General features: G+C 42.1%; 1 protein-coding gene across 2 annotated transcripts in view; it reads right to left on the bottom strand.

The window, feature by feature from the left end:
* ADTRP (androgen dependent TFPI regulating protein) overlaps positions 1 to 12809 on the bottom strand; it is an 85847-nt gene that overhangs the window by 40244 nt on the left and 32794 nt on the right. For both annotated transcript variants that reach the window (XM_059688636.1, XM_059688634.1), the window contains 2 exons: positions 9904 to 10038; positions 8335 to 8436 (listed from right to left, as the gene is read on the bottom strand). In XM_059688636.1, the coding sequence (XP_059544619.1) occupies positions 8335 to 8436; positions 9904 to 10038 (237 nt within the window). The remainder of the gene's footprint in view (positions 1 to 8334; positions 8437 to 9903; positions 10039 to 12809) is intronic.

Below are 12809 nucleotides of genomic sequence, written 5' to 3' on the forward strand. Positions count from 1 at the left end.
TGGCAGCTCATTATCAGAATCTCCTCTATTTACCTTAAGACTTCCTGAGGGGCAAGATGCCTTTATTGTCCTTACTCAGCTAATTCTGCTTCTTAATTCCAGGTTAGCTTCTAGTTTCATTGCTGAGCTTTAAGCATTCATTTAGCTTCTCCTTGTTTCCTAGGTGAATGCCTTTGGGGAGTCTAGCCCATCTTAGAGTAAGAAATGAATGGAATGAATAAAGGGACAACTAGAAAGTATTTTAACCAAGAGGACAATCCATAAATAACACTGTAGTGATTAACCTGAAAAAATATCCAAGTAAATATCTGTGTGCTGCAAATGATTCCAGTTTCATTCTTGCTCAGGAACTTCAGAATAATGCTCTGAAAAAGGGTCTTTCCAGTGGTACAATATTGAAGCATCCATTCATTGTCTTAACTAGTGTATCTCTACCCTTGCCAGAGCCACATGACAAGTTATTTACCATTACCATTTTCTGGTCACTGTGGGCCATCATGTTTTCTCTTTCTAATGTGGACATGGTATAGAGTAGAGAATTGCCAGAGAAGATTTTAGAATTTAATGGTACAACAAATTTGAAGGAGGAAGAGGCCATGAATCAAGGAATGTAGGCAGACTGAAGGTGGAAAAGGCAAAGAAACAAATTCCCCTCTAGAGTCTCCAGAAGGAATGCAGTTCTGCTGATACCTTGATTTTATCTCATAAGTCACATTTTGAACTTCTGACCTTCAGAACTATCTATATATATAAAAGCCTAAGTGACCAAACGACCAGTCAACCGGTTGCTATGATGCACATTGACCACCAGAGGGCAGATGCTCAACATAGGAACTGTCTCCTGGTGGTCAGTGCATTCCCACAGCGGGAGTGCTGCTCAGCTGACTTATGGGTGCCAGATGCTGGGCCCACGGCTGGCGAGTGCAGCTATGGTGGCGTGAACCTCTCCCGCCTCCATGGCAGCGCTACCACATGGAGGCAGTGGCAAGCACAGCAGACAGAGATGAGCGGGAGCAGCATGGCAGCTGGCCTGGGCTCAGACTCCTCCCTGGCCACCTGTTGCTTTGTGCATTACTACATCCCTTGGGGGATGTCAGACTGCCAGTTTTAGCCCCTCAGCCAGGCCTGTGGGGATTGGGCTGAAACCAGCAGTCCGACATCTTCCAAGGGGTCCCGGATTATGAGAGGCTGCAGGCAAGGCTGAGGGACCCCACCAGTGCACGAATCCATGCACTGGGCCTCTAGTAAGTTAATAAATTGTCTCGTTTTAAGCCATAAGGTTATGTTCATTTGTTACCATAGCAAAGGAAACTAATACATACAGCATTAAGGCTCTATCTCTCTCCACCACTTCACAAACTGCTCTCATACCAAGGAGTTAAATATTGCCAAATCCAATGGAAAATTTTAACTTAAGTCCTTTTACAGTGTCATCTTACTTGACCCCTCAACAGCTTTTGACATAAAATACTTCCTCTTTCTTGAAACATTTTTATACTTGACTTCCAGGAGACTACACTACATTGGGTTTCCTCCTAAGTCATTGGCACCTTTTTCCCAACTGCCTTTGTTGAATTTCCCTGCTTTTCCTCCTGAGCACTGAAAGTTCTAAGACTTAGTCCTGGGATATAGTTTCTAACCACTCTTACTCCCTAGGTGATCTTATTTTACTTTAAAAACAATCTTTATGATGAAGACAACCAAATTTATGTCACCTGCCCAGAACTCTCCCCTAGGCTTATAGATCCAACTACATATCCTGCATCTAGATTTTGTTGTCTAACAGGCATCTCAGAAATAATTTCATCCGCTGCAATCCTTTCACCTCTCCTAGCATCTCTGTCCATACCACTTCCCTGTGTCTCAAGGTAAAAATCGTATCTCATCAACTCTACTGCCATGCCCCTAACCCAAGTCATCATTTTCTACTGTACTTTATAAATACCTCCTAACTGGTCTTCACTCCTCCCTTCCCCATCATACCTCCTCCATTGTGTCTACTCTTAGTGTGCATCTTCTACACAACAGTGAATGTGATGCTCTTAAAATCTCAGCAAGATGAATAAGTAAAATGCAAATAGATGGATGATAGATAGATAAATAGATAGATAGGTAGATAGATAGATAGATTGATAGATTGATAGACAAACAGAGAGATAGATACAGAGGTAAGTGCTGGGGAAGAAAGAGGGATTTACATAACCCTAAGCACTATTATATATATATATTGTATTGGGAAGAAACAGGTAAGGCCTGATCTTCAGTCTTTATATAGTTTAAACATTGAAAGTGCTTCCTCAGCAGGCAAGGCCTCCCTGAAAAGATCCCCTCCCCAACATACTCGGAGTAAAATCATAACTCCTTGTAAATCATGTGAGGCATAATCCCAACCCTGGCTGCAGTTCTATCATTTGCCTCTTTATTCGGCCTGAACCAGCCACACTGTCCTTTTTTGCTGTTTCCTAAAGATGGTGGTGGTTCCTCTCGGGGTCTTTGTCCTTGCTGTTCTGTCTGCCTGAGCCTTTCTGCCAGAACTTCCTGTGGTGCCTCCCTCACATTACCCAAATTTCTGTTTAAATATCAGTTCATCATAGAGGGATTCCCTGACCACTCTGATTGCCCTGTACCCGATTAAACCTGTGCATGTGTGTGCATTGTATTATTTATTTATTGTTTACATGTTTATTGCTGTCTTCCCCACTAGGATGTATGTGTTTTCCATAGGGACAGATTTTTGGGGGGTGTCTTGCTTATTTCTGCATCCTCAGCTCCTAGAAAACAGTTTGGCTCATAGTAAGCACTCTATAAGTAAGAATATATATGTGTGTGTATATGTATGAATACAATAAGCAGACTCCCTATTGTGAAGTAAAACTTTATTAACACTGGTGTCAATAAAGGTGTGGCTTACAAAGATATTTATGTAGGGTTTTACTCTGGGCCAACTCACTGTATAAGATCTGCATGGTTTCATTAAGTTTGGACCAAGCTTCACATGTCCTCCAAAGGATCTCACTTACCATCCTGTGAGTGACATGGGCTGGGCACTGTATCAGCAGAACATACTCTGGCTCCTGTCTTATATCATGTGGAAATGGAAGTGGATAGGAGGTGGAGTCCCTCATGGGTACCCTGACCAGGTCCCTCTTTCTTTTCAGACATGGACTTACAGGGGACTAATAGGGGTTTTGTTTTTAACCATACAAATGTCATCCTGAATATTCTGCAGAACACAGCCTCTGCTTTTAGCAAGTTAAAAAGCTGAGTGTTTGTGGGGGAAATATACATATACATATATATGATTAGATATATAATGTCTATAATTTAAGCTTTTTGAGGTTAGAAACCATATCTCATATTTCTCTTATCACTCCATAGAAATGAAACAGCACTAAGCATATAATAATGACTTTGGAAAATGAGTATTCTTAATTTTGTCTTTTTGATAGGAACTCAGCATTAGAAATCATCTGGGGTCCTTCTTTTCAAGTATATGCTTGGTTATGTCAGGAGATCTTAACACAAGGCCATAAATGGAATTCTGCAGGTCCATGAACCTTCTAAAATACTACACAAAATTTTATGGGTATTTGTGTTTTCTTTGGGAAAGGGTCCATAGATTTCCTTAGGTTCACAAAGGGTCTGTTCTCTGAAGGTTGAAAACAACTGAGCTATCCAGACATATATCGATTGTGGGTCTCCTCTGCCCAGAGGAAGGGCTGGGTGAATAACCAGGAAGGCGTGCAGGAGGGCTCTGTAATGTTGGTGGACAAAAGGTGGCCATTTGGTGCTGAAATGCCTGCAGTCAACCTTCTTTACTCACCAGGACTCACCTATCTCAACGCAGCAGCCCAACAATTTTACATGAAGGTGGGAGAGAGAAATCTGAAAATATATCTGAATATAATGATAGATAACATGTGGCATGCTATGAGGGAGGAATAAACTGAAAGGTTAGAGTTTCACTCCCTTGACATTTTGAGTCCTGGAGAGCTCTCAGCGGTCTTTCAGTTCCCTCAGTCATGACCCACATAATATTTTTTCAAGTGATAAATGACAACACATTAAGTAAAAAAGTAGCTGTTTTTTTGGGTGTTTTACACAGCCATAGGAAGGCCCAACTCTTAAGAGGAGATTGTTTGTGAATGAAGTCTTTTACTTCTAAAACTCTGATCATGGTTTAAGACTTTTACATGATAATAACATTTATGCAGTCCTTGATAGTTTACAAAGTATTGTGTTAGTGTATGTAGCTAGAGATTAATAAGAAAGGAAGCAAAAGAAATCAAACATTATTGTTACACCAGGAAACTACAGCTTCACACACTCCAGGGGATCACATTATTGCCCCACAAGGTTTAACACCCCTCTCTTCCCCGCTCTGGTACTGGATTAAGGAGCGGGTACAGGGGGAGGTAAGCGCATACACAATAGAACTCAAAATGGCACAGGGGGAGGTGCTTGACCATAGAGGCCTGTCAATCTAGCCTGGGGAAAGAAGAGATTGGTTGGGAGGTGGACCCATTCATTAGAAATCATCAAAAGCTTGGGAAGTTGATTGGCTATTTTGAAAAAGTGCCTGATCCTTCCCAAGCCTGAGATGATATAATTCCAGGGAACAAAGAAGAACTCTCTCTCTCTCACCCACTAACCCATGCTCACCCCTTGAACTAGCGTTTTCTCTCTCTATAGCCACATGGCCTTAGCAGCTGTGCAGCCAGGGAGGAGCCTGTGTACAGCACAGCAGTGGATCATAGATGGGAATGCCGGCTAAGCTAGCTGGATGGAGAGAAAGGCTGGACTGGATGAGCTTTATTACGGCACAGGAACTCTGGACAATAGCAGTATTTCTGGCACTGGTAGTCCACAGCAGGACAGATGGAGATGGGACATTGGGAACCAGGAGGCAGCCTTCTATTTTCACCAAATACATCTTCCCACCAGACCTCATCCTCCCTTGTGGGCCTCCAAACATGCCTTTTCTTGTGACACCCCATAGACCCCACTTCCACAGCAACACTTACACCATGTTCTCAACAACTGTGTACTATTTTCAAACGTAGAGGAGGCTCTGAATAGGTTCCTTGACCTATCGCCCCCCTCTTTGGGGGAAACTTGAGCAATTTAGATTGATTTCCTGAGAAATATGTGTCTCAGCTCCCTTCAGGTTAGCATCTGATGGTTTCCTCAGTTGCTGAGTCCTCTTCCTGCTATTTAAAGCTGCCTGCTCTCATTCTAGCTTTAGTAGTCATTTGATAAGTCCTGAGGAGCTAATGTTTTCCTGGCAAACCTGGAGGGATACTTTCCCTTCTTTCATGAAGACTGGAGAACTGTTAGCAGTAGAATCATCAGGTTGATGTACTTTAAATAAGGCAGCTGGTTCAAATGGGAGTTCTTAGGGCACCAGTGAATGGCAGACTGTCCATGATTGGTGCAAATATTTCACTGATGTTACTATTTGGTTTAAATACAAGACAAAGGTAGAAAAATGTCCATTAGAGATGATAGTCAGCTTTGAATGGTCCTACTGCAATGACAAGTCTCCAGTGAGCTAAAAAGCTTGCACTGGGAGGATTCCAAAGACTTGATAAATCATGGAAGTTTTAGAACTTCACTGTGCCAAAGGAGAGAGTGGTATTTATTAACTTGACAAATATTACCCGTAAAATGCAGGGCATCATCACAAATGGCAATAGGGAAAATATTTCCAAGCTAAGGACAAAATTGAAAACGTAACTGCTGTGAAATGAAGGAACCTTTCAGGAAAGTTTGACACCGGCTATGTGTGCCAGTAATTCTTACATTGTGGAGGAGAAAGAAAAAGGAGCAGTACAGGAAGCAATTTCCCACATACTGTGTAGGCAACTATACCAAATGTCTGGCCTGACTGCCCATCATCATTCTGGCTGCCACAGTGGTGGCTTCTGGGTATTCATTCCTTTGGGTTGTCATGGAAGGACACTGTTAAAATGTAGGCAGTGTTAACAAGTGACCGGGTAATAGCCATTTCCATATGTGTTTATACTAGTATTTAAGAAGTTAGCAGAAAGCATTCCTTGACACAATAGGCCAGGAGGACTTAATGATGAGGACAGAAATTGTCCAGAATAGGAGACACATGTGGAGAGAGGGATGAGGTCCAGTCATGAGGACACTGGACTTGAAGCAGACACCAAAAGGAAGCATGGAAGTTTCATGACCACATTAGGGATACCCAAAGCTGGTTTTGTGGACGCCAACCTTTTCCCCTAGAAATGCTCTGCTGGGAGTTCCTCCATTTAAATTAACAGAATCACAGAGTCTGTGTCTGATGGAAGATAGGTGGCCACCTCCTCTTTTCTCTTTATCACCATTGCCCCACCTCCTTTGTCCCTAGCCCCCTCTCTCTGAGATATTCAGGTTACTTCATTGACTAAAGGACTAGGAACAAACAGAAACTCCAGGTTGTGAAGGCATAAAAACAGTTTAGGAATTCTGCTGTACAGTGTCCTCTTTGCTCTTGGATGTGATGTACATTGTACAGCCATCTAAAAATCCACATGGCTGTTTAGCAAGGTCACAGAAGCTGGGTGTCACCAAAGCAAGTATTTGAAAGAAACCCAACCTTAATTCCACTGGAAAATGAACCTAAAGAGCTGGGAAGCTTGGAACAGTTGCAGGAAAACACTACATGAGCTCACCAAGCCAGGAAAAGGTGTGATATATGTGGTTGGCCCCAAATAAAAGACACTTTCAAGAGTCTGCTTTTTTTTTTTTTTTTTTTTTTTTTTTATCTTAGCAACATCTAGCTCAGTCAGTTATCCCAAATCACTTCATTTTTGTAAATCAAGTTTGGTCTTATTAACATACAGATGGGGATTCCGGATTTTTTAAGTGAGAATTCTCACTTTGCTGTGTTAATCAAGCAATCTTTTCTTGCCTGGTGAATTATGAAACCAGATCAAACCTCACTTCTGCCCTCACTGCAGCAAAAGATAAGGGGGACCAGAATTAGTCTTGGATTTAAATCCTAATGTCGCCACTTACCAGCTCTGTGGCTCCGGGCAAATCACTTAACTCCTCTGAGCTTTTTTCCCTAATTTGTAAAAATCAGGATTATAGTTGTTATCAAAAGAAGGTTGCATGAATTAAATGAACTCATATTTGAGGAACATGCTTCATAAAGTGCCATGAAAAAGCAGGAATATTCCCTACATAGGTGTCTCAGATTAACATTAATGGGAATTAGAAAGGTGGTCAGACAAAAAGAAGGTGGTAGGAGAGGGTCCCTGAGAAGTGAGATTTCTTTAATATATAGTTTTGGTCCTAAACTCTACATTAGTTTAGAACTTGGATATCTTAGTCAGTAATCAGTACCTCACTGAACACATGTTTAAAACTGAAACTACGTTTTTACTGAGGAATGAGGTATGCGGAAGGGCAGAGTCAGTGGACTGAGCTGCTCTTCTGGATTGGTAACCATGTGAGTGTTAGGACAATGGAAGGGTGTAGGTCAAAGAAAGTCTGTGATCTTGGGGCGCGTTAATAATGCCAGTCCCTTGTGATTTTCGCTGGTTTGTAAATGTCATTTGCTTCACAGACTCTGAAACCTCATTCTGAACTCCTAACTAATGTGAAATACATTTGTGTGAAACAGCTAAGCTAGACGTTGAACGATTTCTTCATGCCAGTGAATCAGGCCCATCCTTCAACCAAGACCTGGACAGCCTCGCTCCCACTCTGCTTGTCCAGGTCACTGTCACTGGTGTTCAGACACTACTATCCTGAATATCTCAGAGTAAGTCAGGTTTACTATTTAGCCCTTTAAAAATACACGCATGAATAAAAAAAAAAATGGGAATGTATTCATAGAAACATGTAAATAATAATGTCACTTGCGATGAATAGTCCTGATCGGGTGTTAGCTAAGAAGCTGCTGTTGAGCTCTGAGATAGTCTTTGGATGTCGGGGTGGGTTTTCTTAAGCTTGCTTACTTCCATTCCTGGACCAGAATTTTCATTACATGTTACTTATTGAAGTCACTTCTCTCTCAGGACGGCAGCCACCCAGAAGTTGCCTGCCCTTATGGTTGCGTGTCTTTTCAATGACTTCATATGTAACTTGGCAGAGTCTTTCTTGGACACCCCTCTGCTTTCAGTGACTGCAATCACAATACCAGTTTTTGTTCATGTTATATCCTCAATGAGCTCTTTAAATAAATAGTGACAGGACAGAGAGGGAGGAGAGAACAGGATGTTGGAGATTGAGGAAAAGTTCAGAAACAAACAAGGCACTTTGGAGTTCAATCCAGAGGCTGTTGCCTTTCTATATTCACTAAATTTTCCCCTCACTCACCATTGCATGATTGAGCCACACTGGAAAGATACCATCTACGGCCTTAGGGTAAACAAGTTCTCGGTCATAGAGAAAGAGTAGCCAGAATGACAAAAATACAAACTGGAAAATAAAACACAAAAATAGCATTAGGTTTTTTTCAATCAGAGATTTTTAAAAAACATAGCAAAATAAAAATACCAGTTTTAAAGACATTATAAAAATGTAAAATGAAAATAATTCCATATTGTAGAATTGTAATATCAATTCTCTGGGGAGTCTGGAGAGTTAGGGATCAATTATTTGTCACTGTGGCAGGCAGAGAAGATAAAGATAAACAGGATTTGCAGACCATTAAGTCATTTCATTTTAACCAATGACCTCTCTTCTTTAAGCTCACCAGGAAGTGCTGAGAGCCACCACATGGAGTGCGTTGAGTCTTACACTTTCCTTGCCCACCCCCTACATAGACATGGCAAGGGGAAGTAGGAAGGGGAGGGGGGAATAGTGACAAACTCCCAAGCTAGTTAACTGAGAGCTGGATCTCTCCATTGCTCAGAGGTTTAAGTTCATCCCCATTCTCTCACAGCCCTTGACTGTCTGTGCTCTATATCAAAGTCAATGAAAAAATGGGGGCGGGAGGGAGAAACTATTAATTTTCCAACTTTCTTATCTTCTTAAATTCCAAAGCTTCAATTTCTAAGCCTTAGAAAATGAATAACTTCCATTGTTAAATAAAACTTGGCCTTTAGATTTATGGGGGTGACGGAGGAGGTGTCCTGAAAAGTGACGCTGGAATACCAGGACTTGCTCTGTAATCTGAGAACTCAGAGTTTGGGGAGCTTCATTTTGCATTTAAGTTTGAAGTCTCAATACTTTAGGAAGCAGGACAATGACAAGTGGAAGGAGGTAGTCATGTCTAATTATAGGTCCTGCTGGGCAGCTGGCTGGCTTGATCTGTGTGTTTCCATTCTAACTAATGCATGAAAACATAAGCAGTGTCATAGAAGTGTGGACAGTGTCAGCAAACAAGCTGACTCTCCCTTGCATTAGTCTTGCTTCTTTCCAATGTCCATTCACACAACAAAATGAATGAGGCACCCATTTTGTGCCCCACACCAGGTATTTCAGACAGATTGTCTCTCACTTCAATTGCCGTTTTCATGTGCCAACTTTGAAATTTCCCATATCTCTTTTGTATGGTTTCTACTTGTAGAAGTAACACGTGCTAATTGCAGCAAGTGAAACAAGATGTATAAAAGGGAAAATGAGTTATCTTTCTCCCTAGCACTCTTCATTCCCATCACCATGCTGGAACCAAGGTTATCTCAGTTGTATTTTGATTAAGCAAGGCCCTTTAAACTTCCCTATTAGAACAACAATAAGGATCTTGCAGCATACATTCACAAAGACACAAAAGCTAATGAGAATTCTGTCAGTATTGTGCTCCTGATGCAGATCTCAGGACATTTATGCAAATGCAGCTGCTCTGGTCTAAAATAATGGACTCGAAACAGCCTTGCCACCCAGGAGACGCGTTCGTCCACATGCACATGTGTGTTACATTGCATATACATCTTTGGAACTCACTGTGGATACAGGAAAAGCCAATGTGGTGAAAAGCAGGTCTCTGAAGGCAGTTATGAACTTAATGTCTTTTTTCCCTTTCATTCTCTTCAGCACATCTTCCAGGCAAGCGACCCCATAGAAAATGGCCTGCAAGAGCTAAATTCATTACAACAAATGAGGGCGTTTTCATTTGCTTTAATTAATACATTATTCACCGACGTAAAGCTCCATCCCTCTGGGAGCAATGTGGATTTGAGAAGGAAGGGTGATGTTGGCTGTTTTGGTTGAAAGCCAATTCAACGGCTGTTCTTCCAGCTCCCTGGGCCCTGACCTTGCTCGATAAAACTGATGGAGTAAAATTGTTTAGGGGATAATAATGTGTACAGTATTTAGTGTAATGGACTTGAGCAAAAATGGAAACAAACAAAAAGAGTCAGCTTAAAAGGAGAATGCAATGAGCTAGATACCTTGGCTGCACAGAGGTGGAAAAAAATAAACAGCACAAGGGCAGAGAGCCAGAGACAATGGTGGACATGTTCTCCCTAGGAAGAAAAATTAAGAAAAATGCCTAGTGCTGCAACCTAATTAGAGAAGCCAGAATTGGGGTCAAGAGCACCATAAAGGAGCTTTTTTCTCTCTTGGAGGAAACACATAGAATGCATCTGGCTTATTTGAGGGAGAAGACAGTATTCTTCCTTCATTAAAAGGTGGTACCTGAGCCCTGACCTGTGTTTCCCAATGGTTAGAGCATTGTCCTGCACATCGGAGGGTCACAGGTTTGATTCCCGGTCAAACATGTACCTGCATTGTAGTTTTGATCCCCGGCCCCAACCAGAGCTCATGCAGGAGCAACCGATTGATGTGTCTCTCTCACACCGATGTTTCGATGTTTCTCTTCCTCTCTCTTTCTCTCTCTCTTCTTCTTCCTCCCTCCCCCCCCCCCACTCTCTCTAAAATCAATGGAAAAAAATGTCCTTAGGTGAGGATTAACAAAAAAAAAAGAGGGGTGGGGTTAGTGCCTGAAGGCCTTAAAGAGAAGATCTGTCTGAGAAAGTGATTTAAATCTACAGAGATACAGCAAGCCAAGGGCTCTGGTCAGTCACTAACTCCTGTGAAATCCTTAATGTCAGTTAAAAGAGAAGAGGGCCTTTTCGAAGGAAGATCGCATAAAGGCAAACTTTGCCCACTCTTAATTTTTTGTACCAACCTGTGACTTCTCATACAGAGTTGGGGTTGTTTTTGCATTATGCTTGCATCAGAATCCATCGCATTCCTTAAAAACTCTGGATTGGTACGAAAGGGTGGGGACTCTGCTCTGAGAGTGTGCATCAGGCAAGTTCTGGAACCTGGGAACTTGATGGATCAAGTGGGCTGTTGGGGAATGACCTTTGGGTCTGAACTCTAGGAAAGTTCTAGCAGGGTTGACCTCCTGACAGTCCTTAGGCTGAAGGTGTGGGTGGGAGAGGATCCAGAGGTGAATTAGGTCAGGGTTACTCTCAGGTAGGTCTCTATATAAGCTAAAGTTCTAGAACCACTGGATCAGGCATAAATGTATCACTTAAAATCCTAGTGACTACTCAAAGCTATAATAGCTGGTTTTTAATGATGTCTTGTTATATACCAGGTACTGATCTAGGCTTTTAATTTCTAATTAACAACCTTATGAGGTAAGTCCTATTATTATTCCCTCTCTTAACCCATTTTACAGATGAGGAAACTGAGGCATAGACAGATGAACAAAGTTCCCTAAAGTCTCATAGCTGGTAAGTGTAAAGGCCAGGATTTGAGACCCAGAGTCTAGTACTTGAGCTAGACTTTTTTTTTTAAAAAAGTATCAGATTTCTAAGAACAGTTCAGATAAAGAACTGCAGGAGGTTAGAAGAAAGCCAATTATCCATAGGTGAGAGAATTAAAAATGACTTCAAAAATACTGCCCAGCTGGCATGGTTCAGTGGTTGAACATCGATTTATGAAACAGGAGGTCACAGTTTGCTTCCCAGTCAGGGCATATACCGGAGGTTGCAGGTTCCATCCCCAGTGTGGGGCATGTATGAGGCAGCCAATTATTGATTCTCTCTCATCATTGATGTTTCTCTCTCTCTCTCTCTCTCTCCCCCTTCCTCTCTGAAATCAATAAATATATATTTTAAAAAATACTGATACCTGATTTTTTCTGGCCCAGAGATTCTAATTTAATGGGTCTGGGGGGTGTAGCCTAGGCTTCAGAATTTAAAAAAATAAAATTATCCCAAGTGATTCTATTCAGGGCAGCTAAGATTAAGAACCACTTGCCTAGAGGAGCTTCCACTTTGAAAATCAGACCTGGTCTTCTCAGGAGAGGTGGAGTTGTAGAGATGTAGGGAGTTAAGCCCTATTGGTGAGATGAGATTGCTAGAGAGAGGGAGGAGAAGAGAGAAGAAAAGAGAGAAATGGGAAGTGAATGCAAGGAAATGCCGTCATCTAAGGGACAGAGGGGTAAGGGGCCAGCAAAACACTAAAGAATGATCACATGGTGGAAAACCAGGAATGTACCAGAAACTCATGGTCCCAGAAGGAGAAAGCTTCAAGCAAGAAGGGGGCATTTCAGGGAAGAGCGAGCAACAATTTTAAATGCCATGAAGATGTTGCCATCCCAATACTTGTCACTTACTTTTGACATTTGGCCCTTAGGGCTATAGAATTTGAAGTGCAGTCTTTTGCACATGTATATGAGAAAAAGTCACTCCTCCACCCTACTCCCGCCCCCACCCCAGCTATTTAGGCCAGAGCAGGCAGCTGATTTCGTTAGGAAAGGCAGGCCTGGGGCCTGGGCTCTGGGTGAGAAGGCCTGCACTGTTCTATCAACACAGCAATTAATCACGTACTGAGCACTGAGTGCCTGCCAGTTTTCCCTCTTCGGGGAGAGGCTGCCTCCACCCAGCATGTGA

Source organism: Myotis daubentonii, chromosome 3 (assembly GCF_963259705.1).
Source record: "Myotis daubentonii chromosome 3, mMyoDau2.1, whole genome shotgun sequence".
Classification (NCBI taxonomy): Eukaryota; Metazoa; Chordata; class Mammalia; order Chiroptera; family Vespertilionidae; genus Myotis; species Myotis daubentonii.